Source organism: Poecilia reticulata, linkage group LG2 (assembly GCF_000633615.1).
Source record: "Poecilia reticulata strain Guanapo linkage group LG2, Guppy_female_1.0+MT, whole genome shotgun sequence".
Lineage (NCBI taxonomy): Eukaryota > Metazoa > Chordata > Actinopteri > Cyprinodontiformes > Poeciliidae > Poecilia > Poecilia reticulata.
The window spans coordinates 1,542,671-1,556,823 of NC_024332.1; the positions used below are offsets into that span (position 1 = coordinate 1,542,671).

A 14,153-nucleotide genomic window follows, 5' to 3' on the forward strand; every position below is an offset into this window, starting at 1 on the left:
TATATATATGTTCTTGCTAAAGCCATTAGCATTAAAATGAATAAAAGGAAAATATTAAATTGATAAATTAAAGCTTCTAATGCTACCATTCCTGCCACAATGCCTAGCAACAATTGCAACAAGAAAAATGATAATTCTATATTTTTGTTTTACTTTTATGTAAAAATTTCCCCTAGCTCATCATATCTTCTAAATGTACTAATAGTGTCTGTCATAACAATTAGGAACTACTTAAATAATTTCAAGTAATTCCGTCAGCTGCTCTGATATTTCGCCAGTAGAAGACGTCGAGCTTTAAACTCAGCAGGGTTTCCAAAAAGAACAACATGGCCGCTGATTAGCCAGCAGAAAACGCCTTGCGCCGTTCTCGGACTCGCATTTGATTCCTCCGTGCAACACCACGACCTTCCCCTTTTGTTGAAGTCCTGGTGTGAGCTCATCCTGCTGATCTGCTCTTTTAGTGCCGGCCCCATGCAGGGGAGAACATACACACAGATGCACAAAAGGGGAGGGCAGACATCTGGTACATGAGAGCTATGATTAATAGGTTAATTAGAAATGGTGCTCTTCAGAGTCACTTTGCACATTAGAACCCAATTCACACATGAAAGCGCTTACGTTGCGCTTTGATGCGTACGTGATCCTGCTGAGTGTGTGTGTCATCCGGCCTTCAACCAATCAGAAGGACCCTTAACCCATTTGGGTGTCACTGATCAGAGTCATTTCCCTATCTGATGGCTGAGCAGCAAAGCGGCTGGATAGGACTTGATTGTTTTATCTCTTCCCCCCCAAAAGAGCTGAGCTGGCGAGTGGGACTGCCCGCCTTCACAGAGGCGGTATCCAATTCCTCTATGTCAGTGTAATTGACTTCTTCCGAGGGCTCTCTGGAGCGCCTCTGCCAACGCGCGCGCAATGCTAACCCGGTGCCACCAGAGGCTAAGAGGTTAGCTGAAATTTGCCGCGGCGCTCCAGAGTCAGATGTTGAAATTCAATGACCTGTCAGAGGTTTTGACAAAAGCAGCGCCGGCTTGCTGCTTTACATTATTTTTACATTCTGAAGAAAGAAACAAAAAAACAGCTCAATACTCTAGAGCGTGGCACGCGTTGCTGAATATTTAGAGTCTGCCATTGACACTTTGATGAGTGAAGTCTCTGGAGTTGAAAATTTGCAACACTGGACAGATATTTTTGAGAGCAGGGCTCGTGATGGATTGCCATTTTGTCCCTCGCCGAATACTTCATTTCTCCGAACGCGTTTTATCAGGGGAGAAGAGCATTACACTAAATTTGGCTTCAGGTGTTTGATGTATTCGCATTTCGCCGTCTCGTCTCTCCCGGCTGTGGTAATTGCAGTGCAGGCCTGTTTAGAATCCCTGATGTTCTGACTGCATAAGTAATACGGATCATTATCTGGTCCGCAGCGTTGCATTAAGGAATTTAGCGAGCGGCGAGCTGATCTCTCATGAGTGAGGACTGAAAGGAGACTTCGCCATGATTTCTTTTAAACATGAAAGTATACACATTTATGGGCTCCTGCAGCTCTGTAATGATGCATTATGGATGATGAACCCGCTGCCTGTGTGGATCATTCTTAGATTTGAGCCAATCGAGTGTGTCAAGAGTACATGATGTGCTTGATCTGAAGTAGTTTGATTCGTCATACTTACCTTAGAACACTTTATATAGTCAACCGCCTGCCATTTTTTATTTGTCCTTTAGAAAGCGTAGAGTGCACTCAAGAATTGCATAACTGTCTGTTCTACTTTGCAATAGGCTTTTGGTGATATTTCACTTTTAAACCTCCTCTGGACACGCAATGTTAGTCCTAAAACAAATCTTTTAAACACTTCTCCTTGTGCCAACAAGCAGTGATGGGTTGGAACAATTTTATAAGGTTTTCGATCATGATTCAAAGCTGCAGTGAATCATGATCGAAAACCTTCGATCATGATATCTTTCTAGATATCTGCTCAAACTATCACAATTTCCTGACAGTGACAAAAAAACAACTGATCAGAAACAGGAGGAGGGTCTTAGAGCTGCCAATCAACCTCAGGAACAACTTATTGCTACAGGAAAAGTATTTATCCATCATCACTGGTGGCCATGTTAACTAGCCTGAGTGTACTAAAGTGTGAAGACCTGCCTCCTGGCTCTGATTGGTTGTTTCTGACAGAGCTGTGTTTTTCTGCAGATAGCAGTAGGACAACAAGGTGGTAAAGGAGCACTGCAAACTTAAAAAAAAAGAAGGCTGCTTGTTTGTTTCTAATACTTAGACAAAAGTCCTATTTTTCATTTAGTAATTCTTTTAGTCACACCAACAGAGACAAGGTGCATAAAATAAGGCAGCAGCACTTTCTCAATTTGTTGTCGGCTGTTATTCATGTGATGAAATGACGAGGTGCTTTTACTGATTTGAGTGACTTCACATAATGCAGCATGCCAGAACCCTATCAGCCTTACATTTCTGCCATATTGCGTAAAAAGTTCTCCAATATCTCACTTGATGCGCTGCTGGAGTTTACATGAATGGTCTAAACTGCTGATGCAGAGGAGAAGGCGGCCTTCTTTTATTATTATTAATGTGAACAGTGTCTCAATAATTAAATGCCGTCACTCACACACAGTGATGATGACACCAATATGCGTATTTCATCTCAGATCACTGGTTTAACTCAAGCGCTCTGATCACAAACTGGTTGGTGGGCATTGTTCGTGGTTTTATGGAAATTAGATGAATTTGTTCAGGTTCTGAAGCAGCAGGGCAGCTAAGGACTATCACACAACTGCCACAGACAGAGAGACAGACTTCTGTGTTCATTTTGGTCAAAATCTGATCAAGGCTATCTCACTTTCCTATTGGTGAATCCTGATTACTGGCCTCAAATGATGCAAATGAGGCCTGAAGTGTTTTAGATGTCGATTAGGTTTTTTTTTGTGACCTTCTCAATGGGCCTTTTGTGAGATTTTAGGACTAATTGTGAATAATTCTGTGGTTTTACAGACTCATAGATGTCAGTTCTGGACAGTTCCTGAAATTCTTGAGAATATGGTAGTATCTGTGTTGCTTTTTGAGATCTTTTAGACTACTTCATGTTGTCTGGCAGGTTCTGTTTAAGTGACTTTATTGGTTCTAAAGGGGGAGGCAGAATCAGCCGTGGGTGTGCCTCGTCAAACTGAACAAAAATGCTGTGACATTTACTTTTAAAGGTTGGTTTGGGTTAGCATTTCCCTCAAAAATAGCTTTTAAAGACATTTGAGTCAAGGTATGAAGATGAGCTTTCTTCTAAAAATAAACTAATTTTAGTGAGGTCATCCTAACTAACTGACTGGTCTTGTATGAGTGAAATAAGGAGCACACCTACTTGTTGTGTAGCCAGTGGTGGATGCAGCTGTTGCCGAGCCTTCCGATGCCCTCCAAGACTTCTTTGCCCATGTCTGCTTCAGCTGCTCTGCACAGCGAGCGGGGCCTCCGACACCCTCATGACCCCTGCCGACCTGCAACCGAGAACGACGAGGGAGGGAAGGGAGGGGTTAGTGTCGGGGTGCTGGAGTCAGAGGTCAGCCGCAGCGCTGTCACCGAGTTCAGGCGGACTGACAGCGGTCAGGGTGTCAGCAGCTCTGGAGGATTCGCGTGTCGGAGGCGGGAGGAAAAGGGAAAAGTGGTGGCGAGTGTTTATTTCTGGGCCTGTGCGTGCCGCCGCACCATAAATAATGGATGAGCACAGAGATTGGGGAGCGCTGCCGAGGCAACAGGAGAAGGCCCCCCCTGCCAACCTTGGAAAAACCAAGCATGCAGACATTCAGAAAGCAATGGGTAAAGATAACATTACTGCCAGTGGGTGGCACATAAATTTCATTTTGTCTAGCAGACAATATCTCTTCCTTTTCACATCCAACAATGCGCTGGCAGAGGGAGGCAGACATCTGGGACCAACAGAATGAGTGGAGACGCACCAATCAGGTTGTTCTGGACGATACGGATTTGTTGTAGGGAATAAAAGACGAAAGGAAAAACAATTCTCCAGGTTCTGTGATAGGAAGGAAATTAAGATTAAAAAACGGAGGGTTTACTACATTTTTACCAGCAATCAATCTATTAAATACGTCTCTAAACTTTACTTGATTTTTACTGTTAAACTCAGAAAAACAGGACTGATGTAAACATTGTTTGCAAACAAAACGACAAGAATTTAATTAGATGCAATAAATGAACAGGAAACTTTTGCAGTTTCCACCTTTAGTCAATTGTCAAATATGTAATTTATTAACACTGCTCAACATTTGTGTTACAAAAGTTTGACGTTATGACTAGAAACGTACCAACAGAGATCAGAATCTGCTTAGCCGTGATCACTGACCCCTCCCACTTCCCCACTTCCCTCTCTCTATTGGTTAAGTGCATCAAAAACATAACCTACCATCATTCACAACCCAAACACAAACCAACATGAACACTGAAGCAAAATTAATTAAAAAAACTCAAGCATAAGGGACGTCTTTTAATGTGTAAATGGGAATAATCCGATTTAATAGGAATGAACCGATCTGAAAATTACACCACCTGCATTGCTTTTCTGCTCTAACTAAACACTCCCATAATCCTGTGCTGCATCGGCATCACGTGACTTGAACATGTGACCAACCCCCTTCCAACCCAAAACACCAACAGCAACAAGATGGAAGTAAACATTGGTCACTAATATCTGCCCAGTTTTACTTATTGGACTGATAGTTACACGCTAAAAAATGATTCATATTGACCCAGTTTTGCTTACTTCTGATTAAAAGTGGTGGATCTGTCACAAACATCAGATTAAGGGTGAAACAAATCAAATCTATTTTATTGCCGTTTACAATACATCGTAGTCTAATAAACCCCAGAAGCGAATGAATAAATGAATTGCTCCAGCTCATCATCAGAATCCCTACATTTATATTCTCCTTTCTTGGCCTCCGTCTGCGTGGCCGATCTCCATCTCGGCATGTTCCTGATCTTTATGCAAACCCCCCTCCTCCCAAAACTACGCCAGAATAAAGAGCCCCACCCCCTTTGTAGGTGCTCCATCATTGGAAAGCACCTAGCACTTCCTAAAAACTACCTAGAGTGGGAAACTGTATGCACTCTTGCGTTGCAATGTGAAGTAATGTCAGCTGTGTCTGAAATGGAAATATGTTGAAACCTTTTTTCCTGCGTTACTGCGCCGTCCTACATCACTTAAGAGTGTGAAAGTCCTTCCGACAGCGGCGCGGTCAAGTCTGACTGCCGGCGCTCCAGGTTTTCTGAGCAGACGGTGCAGCCTAGGCTTAGCCGGATGGCTGCAGGACTTCACACTGAGCCTCTTTGTGTGTGTGTGTGTGTGTGTGTGTGTGTGTGTGTGTGTGTGTGTGTGTGTGTGTGTGTGTGTGTTTAATAATGTACCCCAATCCCCTTGTTTAAAAAAAAAAATTTTTGACACACAAGACAAGGAAGCAGGGAAGCATCTCCCCCCGTTTGACAGGAGATCAACAGCTCCCAACAAGCTCTCGCGCTGCAAAAGCCTACTCACAATCTCACGCGGAGGTGAACTTGTAGCGGAGGCGCGCTGTCTGCCACAGCGCCGTCTGGCATTGTGCTGGGGCTGACAGGGAGTGGCTCGTTGGTATTAAAATCACCGCAGAGTGCAGCACCCTTAAAGAGGCACCGCTCGGTGTCACGCCGGCAGCCTTGCGCAACAGCGAGATGCGTCAAAAACTCTGCTATCCAGTTAAACGCGCATTCGTGGCCGCATTGAAATGCAAATATGCACGATGCGGCCAATATAAAAATGATTAATTGCAATCTGAAAGGAGATAAATCATGCCCAAGGAGCGGTGGGTCTGGCCGCCGTGCAGCGTCGGGGTCAAATTTGGTTTGTAATTTGGTGCGAGTGCAGCCATCAGCTGAGCTAAATTAATCAAACACCAGGGCTCTTCTGTTCAACTACAAAACTAGTGAGAAATTTCTCCATCACTCTGAAGAGCTCAAGAGCCTCTTGCACACTCCACTACTTATTTTCCTTCCCCACTGCACATCTCTCTCTCTCCTCTAAGAGCTGACCTTTCCCTCCCACACCTCCGCTTCTCCCTGCTCTTTTCTGCTCAGCTATGCGTGGATCGGAGGCGATAACCAGCTCCGCTTGAGCTGGAGGACCCTCGATACCCTTCCTCTATCTGCCCTGATTCTATTCTCAGTGGAGAGCGAAAAGGTGAGTTGATAAAAGAAAGAACAGGAGGGTAGAAAGGAGTGAGCCTTAACCTTTGTGAGCAAAACAGTCGGGCGTGATAAAGAAGAGAGAGAGAAAAAAGGGAGGAAAATAACTCAACAGGAGGAGATTGATTCAGTAGATTGGTATGAGAAACAACAAGCGACTTTTTAAACAAACTTTACATTCAACCACCAGAAATTCAACAAAGAAAAACCTTACATTTTTCATAGACTGCCCCTTTAAAAGTGCAGATGCCCCAATCAGGAGTTCCTCTAGCTGATACTGATTTCAGGATTTCTTTGAGGTTTGATCAGGACTCTTTTGTATTAAAGCATAAAATAAATAGGAAAAATATCCTTTGATAAAGGCAGCAGTTCTGAATAATAGAAAAAAAGTACATTAAACCAAATTAAGTCCCCAACTGTTTTCTGATTTCTATTCAACTCAAAAAGTTCAAAATACAAGTTTCCTGAATCATTCATAAACAAAAAACAGGCAGATTTTCTTCATTTTGATGCATTTAACCAAATATTCACCAATTAGAACAGCTTGAGTGAAAACTGACCAGCTCTGATCTCTGACCGCTTCACAGGGTGTATATCAAAAACCACAACAACAAAAAAAAAAAAAAATTTTCAGAGTAACGTGGCTTCTGCAGATTGCATGACGCGGACCAAGACTAATAAAATCAGGGCTCAAATAAACAGTTAATTAGCTTCCTAATGCTGGTTTGCAGACGTGGCGCTGCAATAAAATTGATTTCGGCGTTTTGCCTAACTGAGTAACTAATCTCCCATTTTCCGACCATTTCTGCTAATTGCAACGCAAAGGAAAAGCGCCAACTGGGGAGAAACGATTAGGGTAGAGCTGGGGAAATGATATCACTTTCATACTCGGCTCTCTTCAGTTTCAGAGCGACTCAGCCAAAGGGAAACTTGTTCGTAATAGGGGTTGTGGGGGAAACGGGCCCAAATGAGCCCCTAATTGTGCTGCTCGCTCTGCCTTCAGGTTGCATCTTGCAGCAAAGGTGCAGGCAGCCCTAATAAATTAAATCCACAGCAGAGCATGTAGGTAATCCATTATCTATCCCATAACAGAGCTTCCAGGGAATATCAATCTGGGCAATTAGAGCAGAAACAATAAACAGAAAAAAAAAACCTGACATGCAAGTCTAGCAGTTTTTAACCCCACAGAGCTCTTCGGAGACGAGAAGAGAGAGTCATTAAAAGTCAATTTGCAGACAACACCTGCAGAACAAACATGGGAAAACCAGGAGAGACACGAGGATGAGCTTGGCTGCGGAACAATGCAGAGCGAAGCCTCTTATTTGCTGATCTTGGTTAATTATCCTGCTAATGGAAAGCAGATGCACCCGCTTGCAAACTAGCCAAGAAATTTCAATGCGCCAGAGTGAATAAAAAAAACAAAACACCACAACACCAATGCTTCACTCTGCACAAACCAGCAACTTATACAGCCGATCAAAATAAATTTTTGGCAAAAACTTGGAAGTTGGCAAGAAGAAGGATGACACAGAAATGTTTGCGTCAAGTAAAGCATGCAAGGTCAATATCTGAGCCTGGCAGGTCATACCTGCGTGCCCGGCAGCTCTGCCCTCCATCCCGTCTGCCGTGCAACCGTTTAGTTTCCATCGTACGGGAGGCGCAATCTGCTGGAGAGGAGGCTGGAGTCGCCTCCCAGCCGCCTGCTGCCTCCTGCACTCCTGCTCGACTGAGTGCGAGCAGAAGACGGAGGAGAGGAGAGTGTAGTGGGAGACAACGAGGGGAGGAGTGGGCGTCACAAAGAGAGAGAGCAGGGAGGGACGGAGGGAGGGAGGAAGAGCACAAGTCTACCTGCCACAACCCATCAAGCCAGCCAGCCTTGGAGACAGAGCCAAATCAACAGCTGGCCCGTGTGATGTCAGAGCGCCAGCAGCCAGTCGCTGTAGCCGAGGGCCGGCCGGAGATACGGAGCGCCGACTGAACCAAAGTCGCTACCTAAATGGGGCTCTTCATTAGCTACTCTGCTTTAAGATGGGGGTGGGAGGCAGAGAGAGGAGGTGGAGGCGAGGCCAGCCGGGGACATGGGATGGATTGAAGGAGACTTAGAGGAAGAAAAGGGGAGAAACCGTCAGGGTGGGAGGAGAGAGAGGCAGGCGGAGAAAAAGAGGCAACGGGAAAGCAAAAAGGACAAGGAGATGTAGTGAGCCAGCTAGGTGCGCCACGACCAGGTGGAGAGTCGATGGGGAGGCGTTGGCTGCTGCGCGGCCGAGCTGTTCCGTGGGCTACCTTCCCATTAAAGCTGGCACCCTGCTTTTCCACACTCAGACAGCCAACACCTGAAATGCAACACCCCCACATTTCCTCTAAATCTACATTTAAATATAGGAAAATTAAAAGAAAGCCGATTGCTTATTGTGTGGGAAAAAACAAATATGCGCAGCGGCGAAAGCAGCTCCACTTCCCTAAGCGTTCTCGTCGGTGACTTACTGACAAGCTGTCAAAAGACGTGGCGAGTCACAAACAGGTCCAAGTCTAGACTGCCATGATGTGATTGTTTTCGTCCCTTTCAGCCACGCCGACTTTAACGGCGAAACACAGTGGGCGGAAAAAGTTCCTGCTGTCACTTAGCAACCGACATCCAGGCTGCGACAAACGATCCGATCCAACCCTGCCTCGTAATTGTACCTTTCGTTATGCCAGGTCTCGGAAGAATTTATTATTGGGCTTTCTTAATCCCGTGAAAAGGTCAGCAATTGGACAAACAATTTATGGACAGGCGGATGAATTATTTAATGGGCCTAGCTCCCCTCACACAACCAAATATTAGAGCCAGGAGATATCCCCCCCCTTCCTCCAAGGGAGGCGATGAATAATTTAGTCATCAGGGGCCACATCTTTGGTGAAAGCTATTACACGGCAACCTCAACCTCAATATGTGATAATGTCATCGGCGGTAAATTCGCTCTAACCTGCGGAATGAGTGGTCAACCCAGCCGCGGCAGCAACGGGTTGGGCGGCCACGGGGCAAAGCTGTTGGGGCAAGCGATTATTAGCATTTATTTCAAGCTTTAGCAGGGGCTGTTCTACAGATTGCACACAATCACAGGAGGCCATTTGAGCTATGATTTAGCACATTTTAATAGTGCACTCAACATGGGTGGAATAATTGCTTATATTGATGCCACTTGTGGTAAAATATCTTCAGTGAATGCTATATACAGTGCTGGTGGTGCAATAAAAATGATCCCATCATGACGCTTAGCCTCATTGGTGGCAACTCTTGGGCTCTTATAGCCGTCTCTGTCAATTTCTGCAAACTCAATGAGGCAATAATTATCAGGGTTGGTGCATCTGCTTGATAGCAATTATAGCTTCCTTTTTAAGCAAGTATAAATTTGGGTTATTGGATTTTTGATTTATGGCCCATGAAGAGGATAAAGATTCACTTTAAGCCACCTTTTACTGGCCAACATTAAAATGATGTCTGTAATGAAGCTGTACTAATCTGTCTTTTATTTTTTTAAGACTTACAGATACGACTAACTCCACAAACTCTGGTTCACTTCTAAATTCAAATGTGAGCAATAAGCTTCTATAGGTCTGTGGCTGCAAGGTTTCCCCCCAGAAAACTTGCTAAGCCCGGTGGTTGGGCGCTTGGGCAGTCATTCATCCAGCATCCCGTCATGTTTTTGAGTTACATTTTTTTTAAAGTTGACAGGAAATTTGAAAATATCACTTGATAATTAAGTGCTATTGGAAGATAAACAATGCTAAGCCTGATGGGGGCAGAATTAAAGCCTGGTTGCCTGCCAGGAAAATAATACACTGGGGGAAACCAAAGGTTGCTATTCAGGCGCTATTCCCGAAAATAATAACAGATAAGCAATAGTAATGGTTTTTATGCTTAAAAACTAGAATCTTTGTTTATAATTTGAGAATCTCTGTTTCTAAAAGGTTATGGTTTCTAAGAATAGTTCAACAACACTCCTCCCTGAACTGTTGCTGCACACTACCAGTCAGATGGCTGAAAGAAGGTGCGTCCCAATCCCCCTCCCCCACCAAATATTTTACGTATTCAAACCAAAACAACAAAGATCACCATTACAGTACAACACACAAAACTTAATATTTAATGCATTAAATCATTTTTGTTTATTTTTATTGGCCAATGCCTACACCCTATTTGTATTTGGTCGTCCCTCTAGGTTATATTTCTGATTCCTTCACCTGTTCAAAAAACAAGTTGTTAATGCTCACTTTCTAATTAAGTAGTCAATTACTGCTGTTATGCTACACATAAAGGCTGATCCAAAACAGCAATTTCAACACCACCAACCTCCATTAAATCCCATGACAATTACATTTTCTCTCTGTCCTGAACAAGTTAAAAGAAACACAGATTTGTATGAGGTTTTCTTTCCCTGTATAGGTGTGTGACAACATTTCGGGGAACGTAGCATCTGTCCAAGCAGCTAAAAAGGTTAAGTACAGCCATATTTCTGAAACGGACTCAAACAGCAATGCAGCAACTAAGGAGGGAGACAGAGTCGAAGCAGGCCTAAAAGTTGCTGAAATATAATATATTATTTCATAACTGCAGTTTGGTTTTCCAGAAGGAATGTCAATATAGTTCATCACCGTTTTGGACACGTGTGCAATTTTAGTTTCGAGGTGTTTCTTTCATATACAGCGTGCACCATTTTGGCGTTGGTGGATGTCGGGGCTAAGCTAACGATCCTTACCTGGCACCGCGGCGTGCTAACGGCCAAACACCGGCGCCCTGAGGTGTCACACAGCACACACTAGACCTGCTTCTTGCTAACCAGCTCCGGTTTCAGGACTTTATAATGATATAAATATATCATTATTAACAACTAAAGTGTGTGGCAGGATGCTGTAGGTATCTTTTAATGTTGCCTTACCCGCTTTGGTTTACACTCGGTGAAGCAGCCGTTGTTCCCTACCGATGGTGAAGTAGCTACTGTTTGTGGCGGAGTAAAGGAGGATCCAGCGGCCAGCAAGCTGCCTGTGCGTCAGTTCCTCACGCTGCACACGCACGTTGTTCAAAATATGTCACGTCTTGCCGTAAAACAAGTTTTGCTTTCTTTTTTTCCCTCACTTACAGTATGGTAGCAAGCGTGGAGTGGACGTATCTTTTTTTTTTCTAATAACGTCACTTGTTTCGAATTTTTTTAAAAAGTGAATGGAAGTTGCTTACAGTTTTCAGTTGAGCTGTGTCGTAAGAAGATACTTTACGACGGCAGTGACGTAAACGGAGTGTGAGTTGAAGCTACCGCGAAACTGTTTCGCTTGAGTCCACACATTTACTGCAACGTTTTGTTTTACTTTTTAATCGAGAAAGCCAATAATGTTGTCTTAAGCCTGGTAAGTTATGTAATCGAAGAATTGCTTGTAAACCACCCTTTAGAAATCTTTTAGAGCTCGGCTTGACTTGCAGAACTGAATATATATATGTAAACAAAAACATGCTGTATTCTTTACAAAATCTGTAACTGTAAAAAAAAAAAATATTGCGTGACTTCTAAGTTGGTATTTTATTTACTATGCATTTATTAACGTTAACAAACCATAGTTAATGCTCAAACTCTGAATAGAACGCTGGTTGGTTCCCAATCGTGGGGTCGGGTGCCCCTTTTGAGTCGTGAAAAATCAGCTGCTGGGTCCTGAAGTGATATATTTTTATTACAGACCTAATTTCTAATTTCAATATGTAGATCTGATTTTGGCCTGTGCATTTTGTCTAAATCCTGATCACATTTGACATGACTCAACAGTAAAAAGAATAGTTTAGATTTTGTGTGAAGAGAGATTTATGTTGGTTCCTGCAGTAGCCCAGTCCTGAAATGATTATAATATAAATTAGTCAGAAATTTATTGTGATAATTGAAGACTTGTACTGTTGAATATTTTGAAATAGTTGCTATAATGTCTTTAGCTGTGCCTAAGAATAACAATTTGATTTAAGTTCACATCAAAACCTGGTAGTGAAATCATACTCAGCGATACCAAAATGTGATTAATCAGATTTAATATCTGATGTAACAAGATATTAAATCTCATCTGTTAGTTACATGTTAGTTTGGAAATATTTTTTTTCCATCTTTAATAAATGAAATCATGATTTAAAAACTGCATTATGTAATTACTCAGGTTAACTTTGTCTGACATTGAAATTAGTCTGCTTGTGTCTTCTAGATTTTAAATCTACTGCCAGTAATGGATGAGAGTGACCCACAGAAATCTGACTGTGACACAAGATGGTCGCAGCAACTGTCAGGACTTCCTCCCAAGCTTCTGCAACGCCTGATGCCTTTTCAAAGGGAGGGAGTGGAGTTCGCTTTGTCTAAGAATGGACGGTGAGCGACTTCATCCTCTGGATTCTTCAGGACAGCTAGTTAGGGAGCTGTGCATAATGCTCGGACGAGTCCTCACTTTGTTTGCAAAACCAGCCTCGGCGTTCAGGTTCTCAGTGTTTTCCTGCATTCAGCATAAGCTGCACTACCACAGCAGGACTTGTTCATTTCATCCTCCGCTCCAGTTGGGCGGAGGGTCAACCCACAGGGAGCAAATCCGAGGGATGCTGCTGGCGCTGAGCAGCCGTATTGATTTAGGAACACTGGAAGGCTGCGCTTTCTGGCACGGACAGGTCAGGGGTCAATTTGCTCTCTGCACAGTGCAGAGCGCTACCTTGCTTGGTTGGCATTAGTGTGACTGCAGGGAACAAATAGATATTGTCTTAAAAGGCACAGTGCTTCATCTAAACATAATGATTAGACAATGGTAACCGACATTAATATGCATTAAAAATAGCTTTTTTAATGTTTGTTTTTGAGGTGTGCTGCATCAAAAACAGCTGAATTGATTGATTTTAACTAGAATGACAGCAATTAAGTTAATAACAGAAGTGTGACCGCTTCATTATCTTCATACAGAGGCGAAAACTAAAGCTGATGATCAGCAGAATTTCTTGCAGAAAGAGCATATTTATACCGAACCGACAACAATTTAGTGGAGCTGTAAACTTGCTGGGTTTTTAAGAAGGGAGGGGTTTGAAGATTTCTTGAAAATACAGGATATCGCCACCTGAAATGAAGGTACAGTAGACATGACAAGTTGACAGCTGAGAAATAAATGGCAGCCTGTCATAAAATAGCTCCTGAAATGCACTGCACATCATATACTGATGTAAGATATCTACCAGCGTAGGAGGATCCGTGGGTGGATGTTTTTTTTTCCCCTCTCGCAGCCATTGTGTCTCTCTCCACATCCAGAGAGCTTCAAGTGTACCGAAGCAAAACATAAAAATGTAGTCGCAAATTCAAAATACTTGCGGATCCCGTTGGATCGGCTTGTGTGGGAGGGCGAGTGAGTTTTATGGAGATAAACGGCGTGGAATGTGTAAAATATGTGGCTCGGCGCGACAATAAAAAACAAAGAAAAAAACAAAGCCGTTGTTGATTGAATTGTTTGAAAAAGTTGAACCGAAGTTTGATACTAAAACAATCCATTAAGATGGGTTTTTTTCTGACTTAGCTTGAAGCCAGATATTTGATGAAGCATATTTTTCTAAGCTGCTCTTCTGTTGAGCAGGGAGGGAGTTGCTAATGTGGTGATAGATCAATACTCTTCGTTTGCATCAAATTTTGTGGTATCATATGAAATATTATTCCTAACATAGAATCTGTATTGAGCTTCCCAGTTCAGTCCTTTAGGCTAAGGAGGCTAATAGGAACAGAAGGAACAATAAGTTGTAAATACATATTTCGGCAAATGCTAAGTTATCGCCAACTTGTAATTTAAATACAAGTTGGTTGGTGATAAAATGTAGATGATAATAAAAACAAATAGCTTCTGTAGCCCTTTTAGGTATGCCATAATATTAATATCTTCATCCTTCAAACAA

At 43.0% G+C, this 14,153-nt stretch overlaps 2 protein-coding genes across 16 annotated transcripts in view; one reads left to right on the forward strand and one right to left on the reverse strand.

The window, feature by feature from the left end:
• The window catches only part of LOC103476270 (R3H domain-containing protein 1-like), a 41,624-nt gene extending 30,384 nt beyond the window's left edge, over positions 1-11,240 (reverse strand). For 2 of the 11 annotated variants that reach the window (XM_017310588.1, XM_017310580.1), the window contains exons 1-2: positions 7,821-8,215; positions 3,366-3,498 (exon numbers count right to left, since the gene is read on the reverse strand). The gene's annotated coding sequence lies outside the window, so the exon portion shown is untranslated. Of the gene's footprint in view, positions 1-3,361; positions 3,499-7,820; positions 8,219-11,151 lie in introns of those variants that run through there. The other 9 variants (XM_017310598.1, XM_017310590.1, XM_017310597.1 and 6 more) reach the window with 7 other exon arrangements.
• The window catches only part of zranb3 (zinc finger, RAN-binding domain containing 3), a 98,841-nt gene continuing 90,096 nt past the window's right edge, over positions 5,409-14,153 (forward strand). For 3 of the 5 annotated variants that reach the window (XM_008428541.2, XM_008428547.2, XM_008428534.2), the window contains exons 1-2: positions 11,350-11,614; positions 12,446-12,606. In XM_008428541.2, the coding sequence (XP_008426763.1) occupies positions 12,467-12,606 (140 nt within the window). In that variant the 5' untranslated portion in view covers positions 11,350-11,614; positions 12,446-12,466. Of the gene's footprint in view, positions 6,228-11,106; positions 11,126-11,349; positions 11,615-12,445; positions 12,607-14,153 lie in introns of those variants that run through there. The other 2 variants (XM_008428572.2, XM_008428564.2) reach the window with 2 other exon arrangements.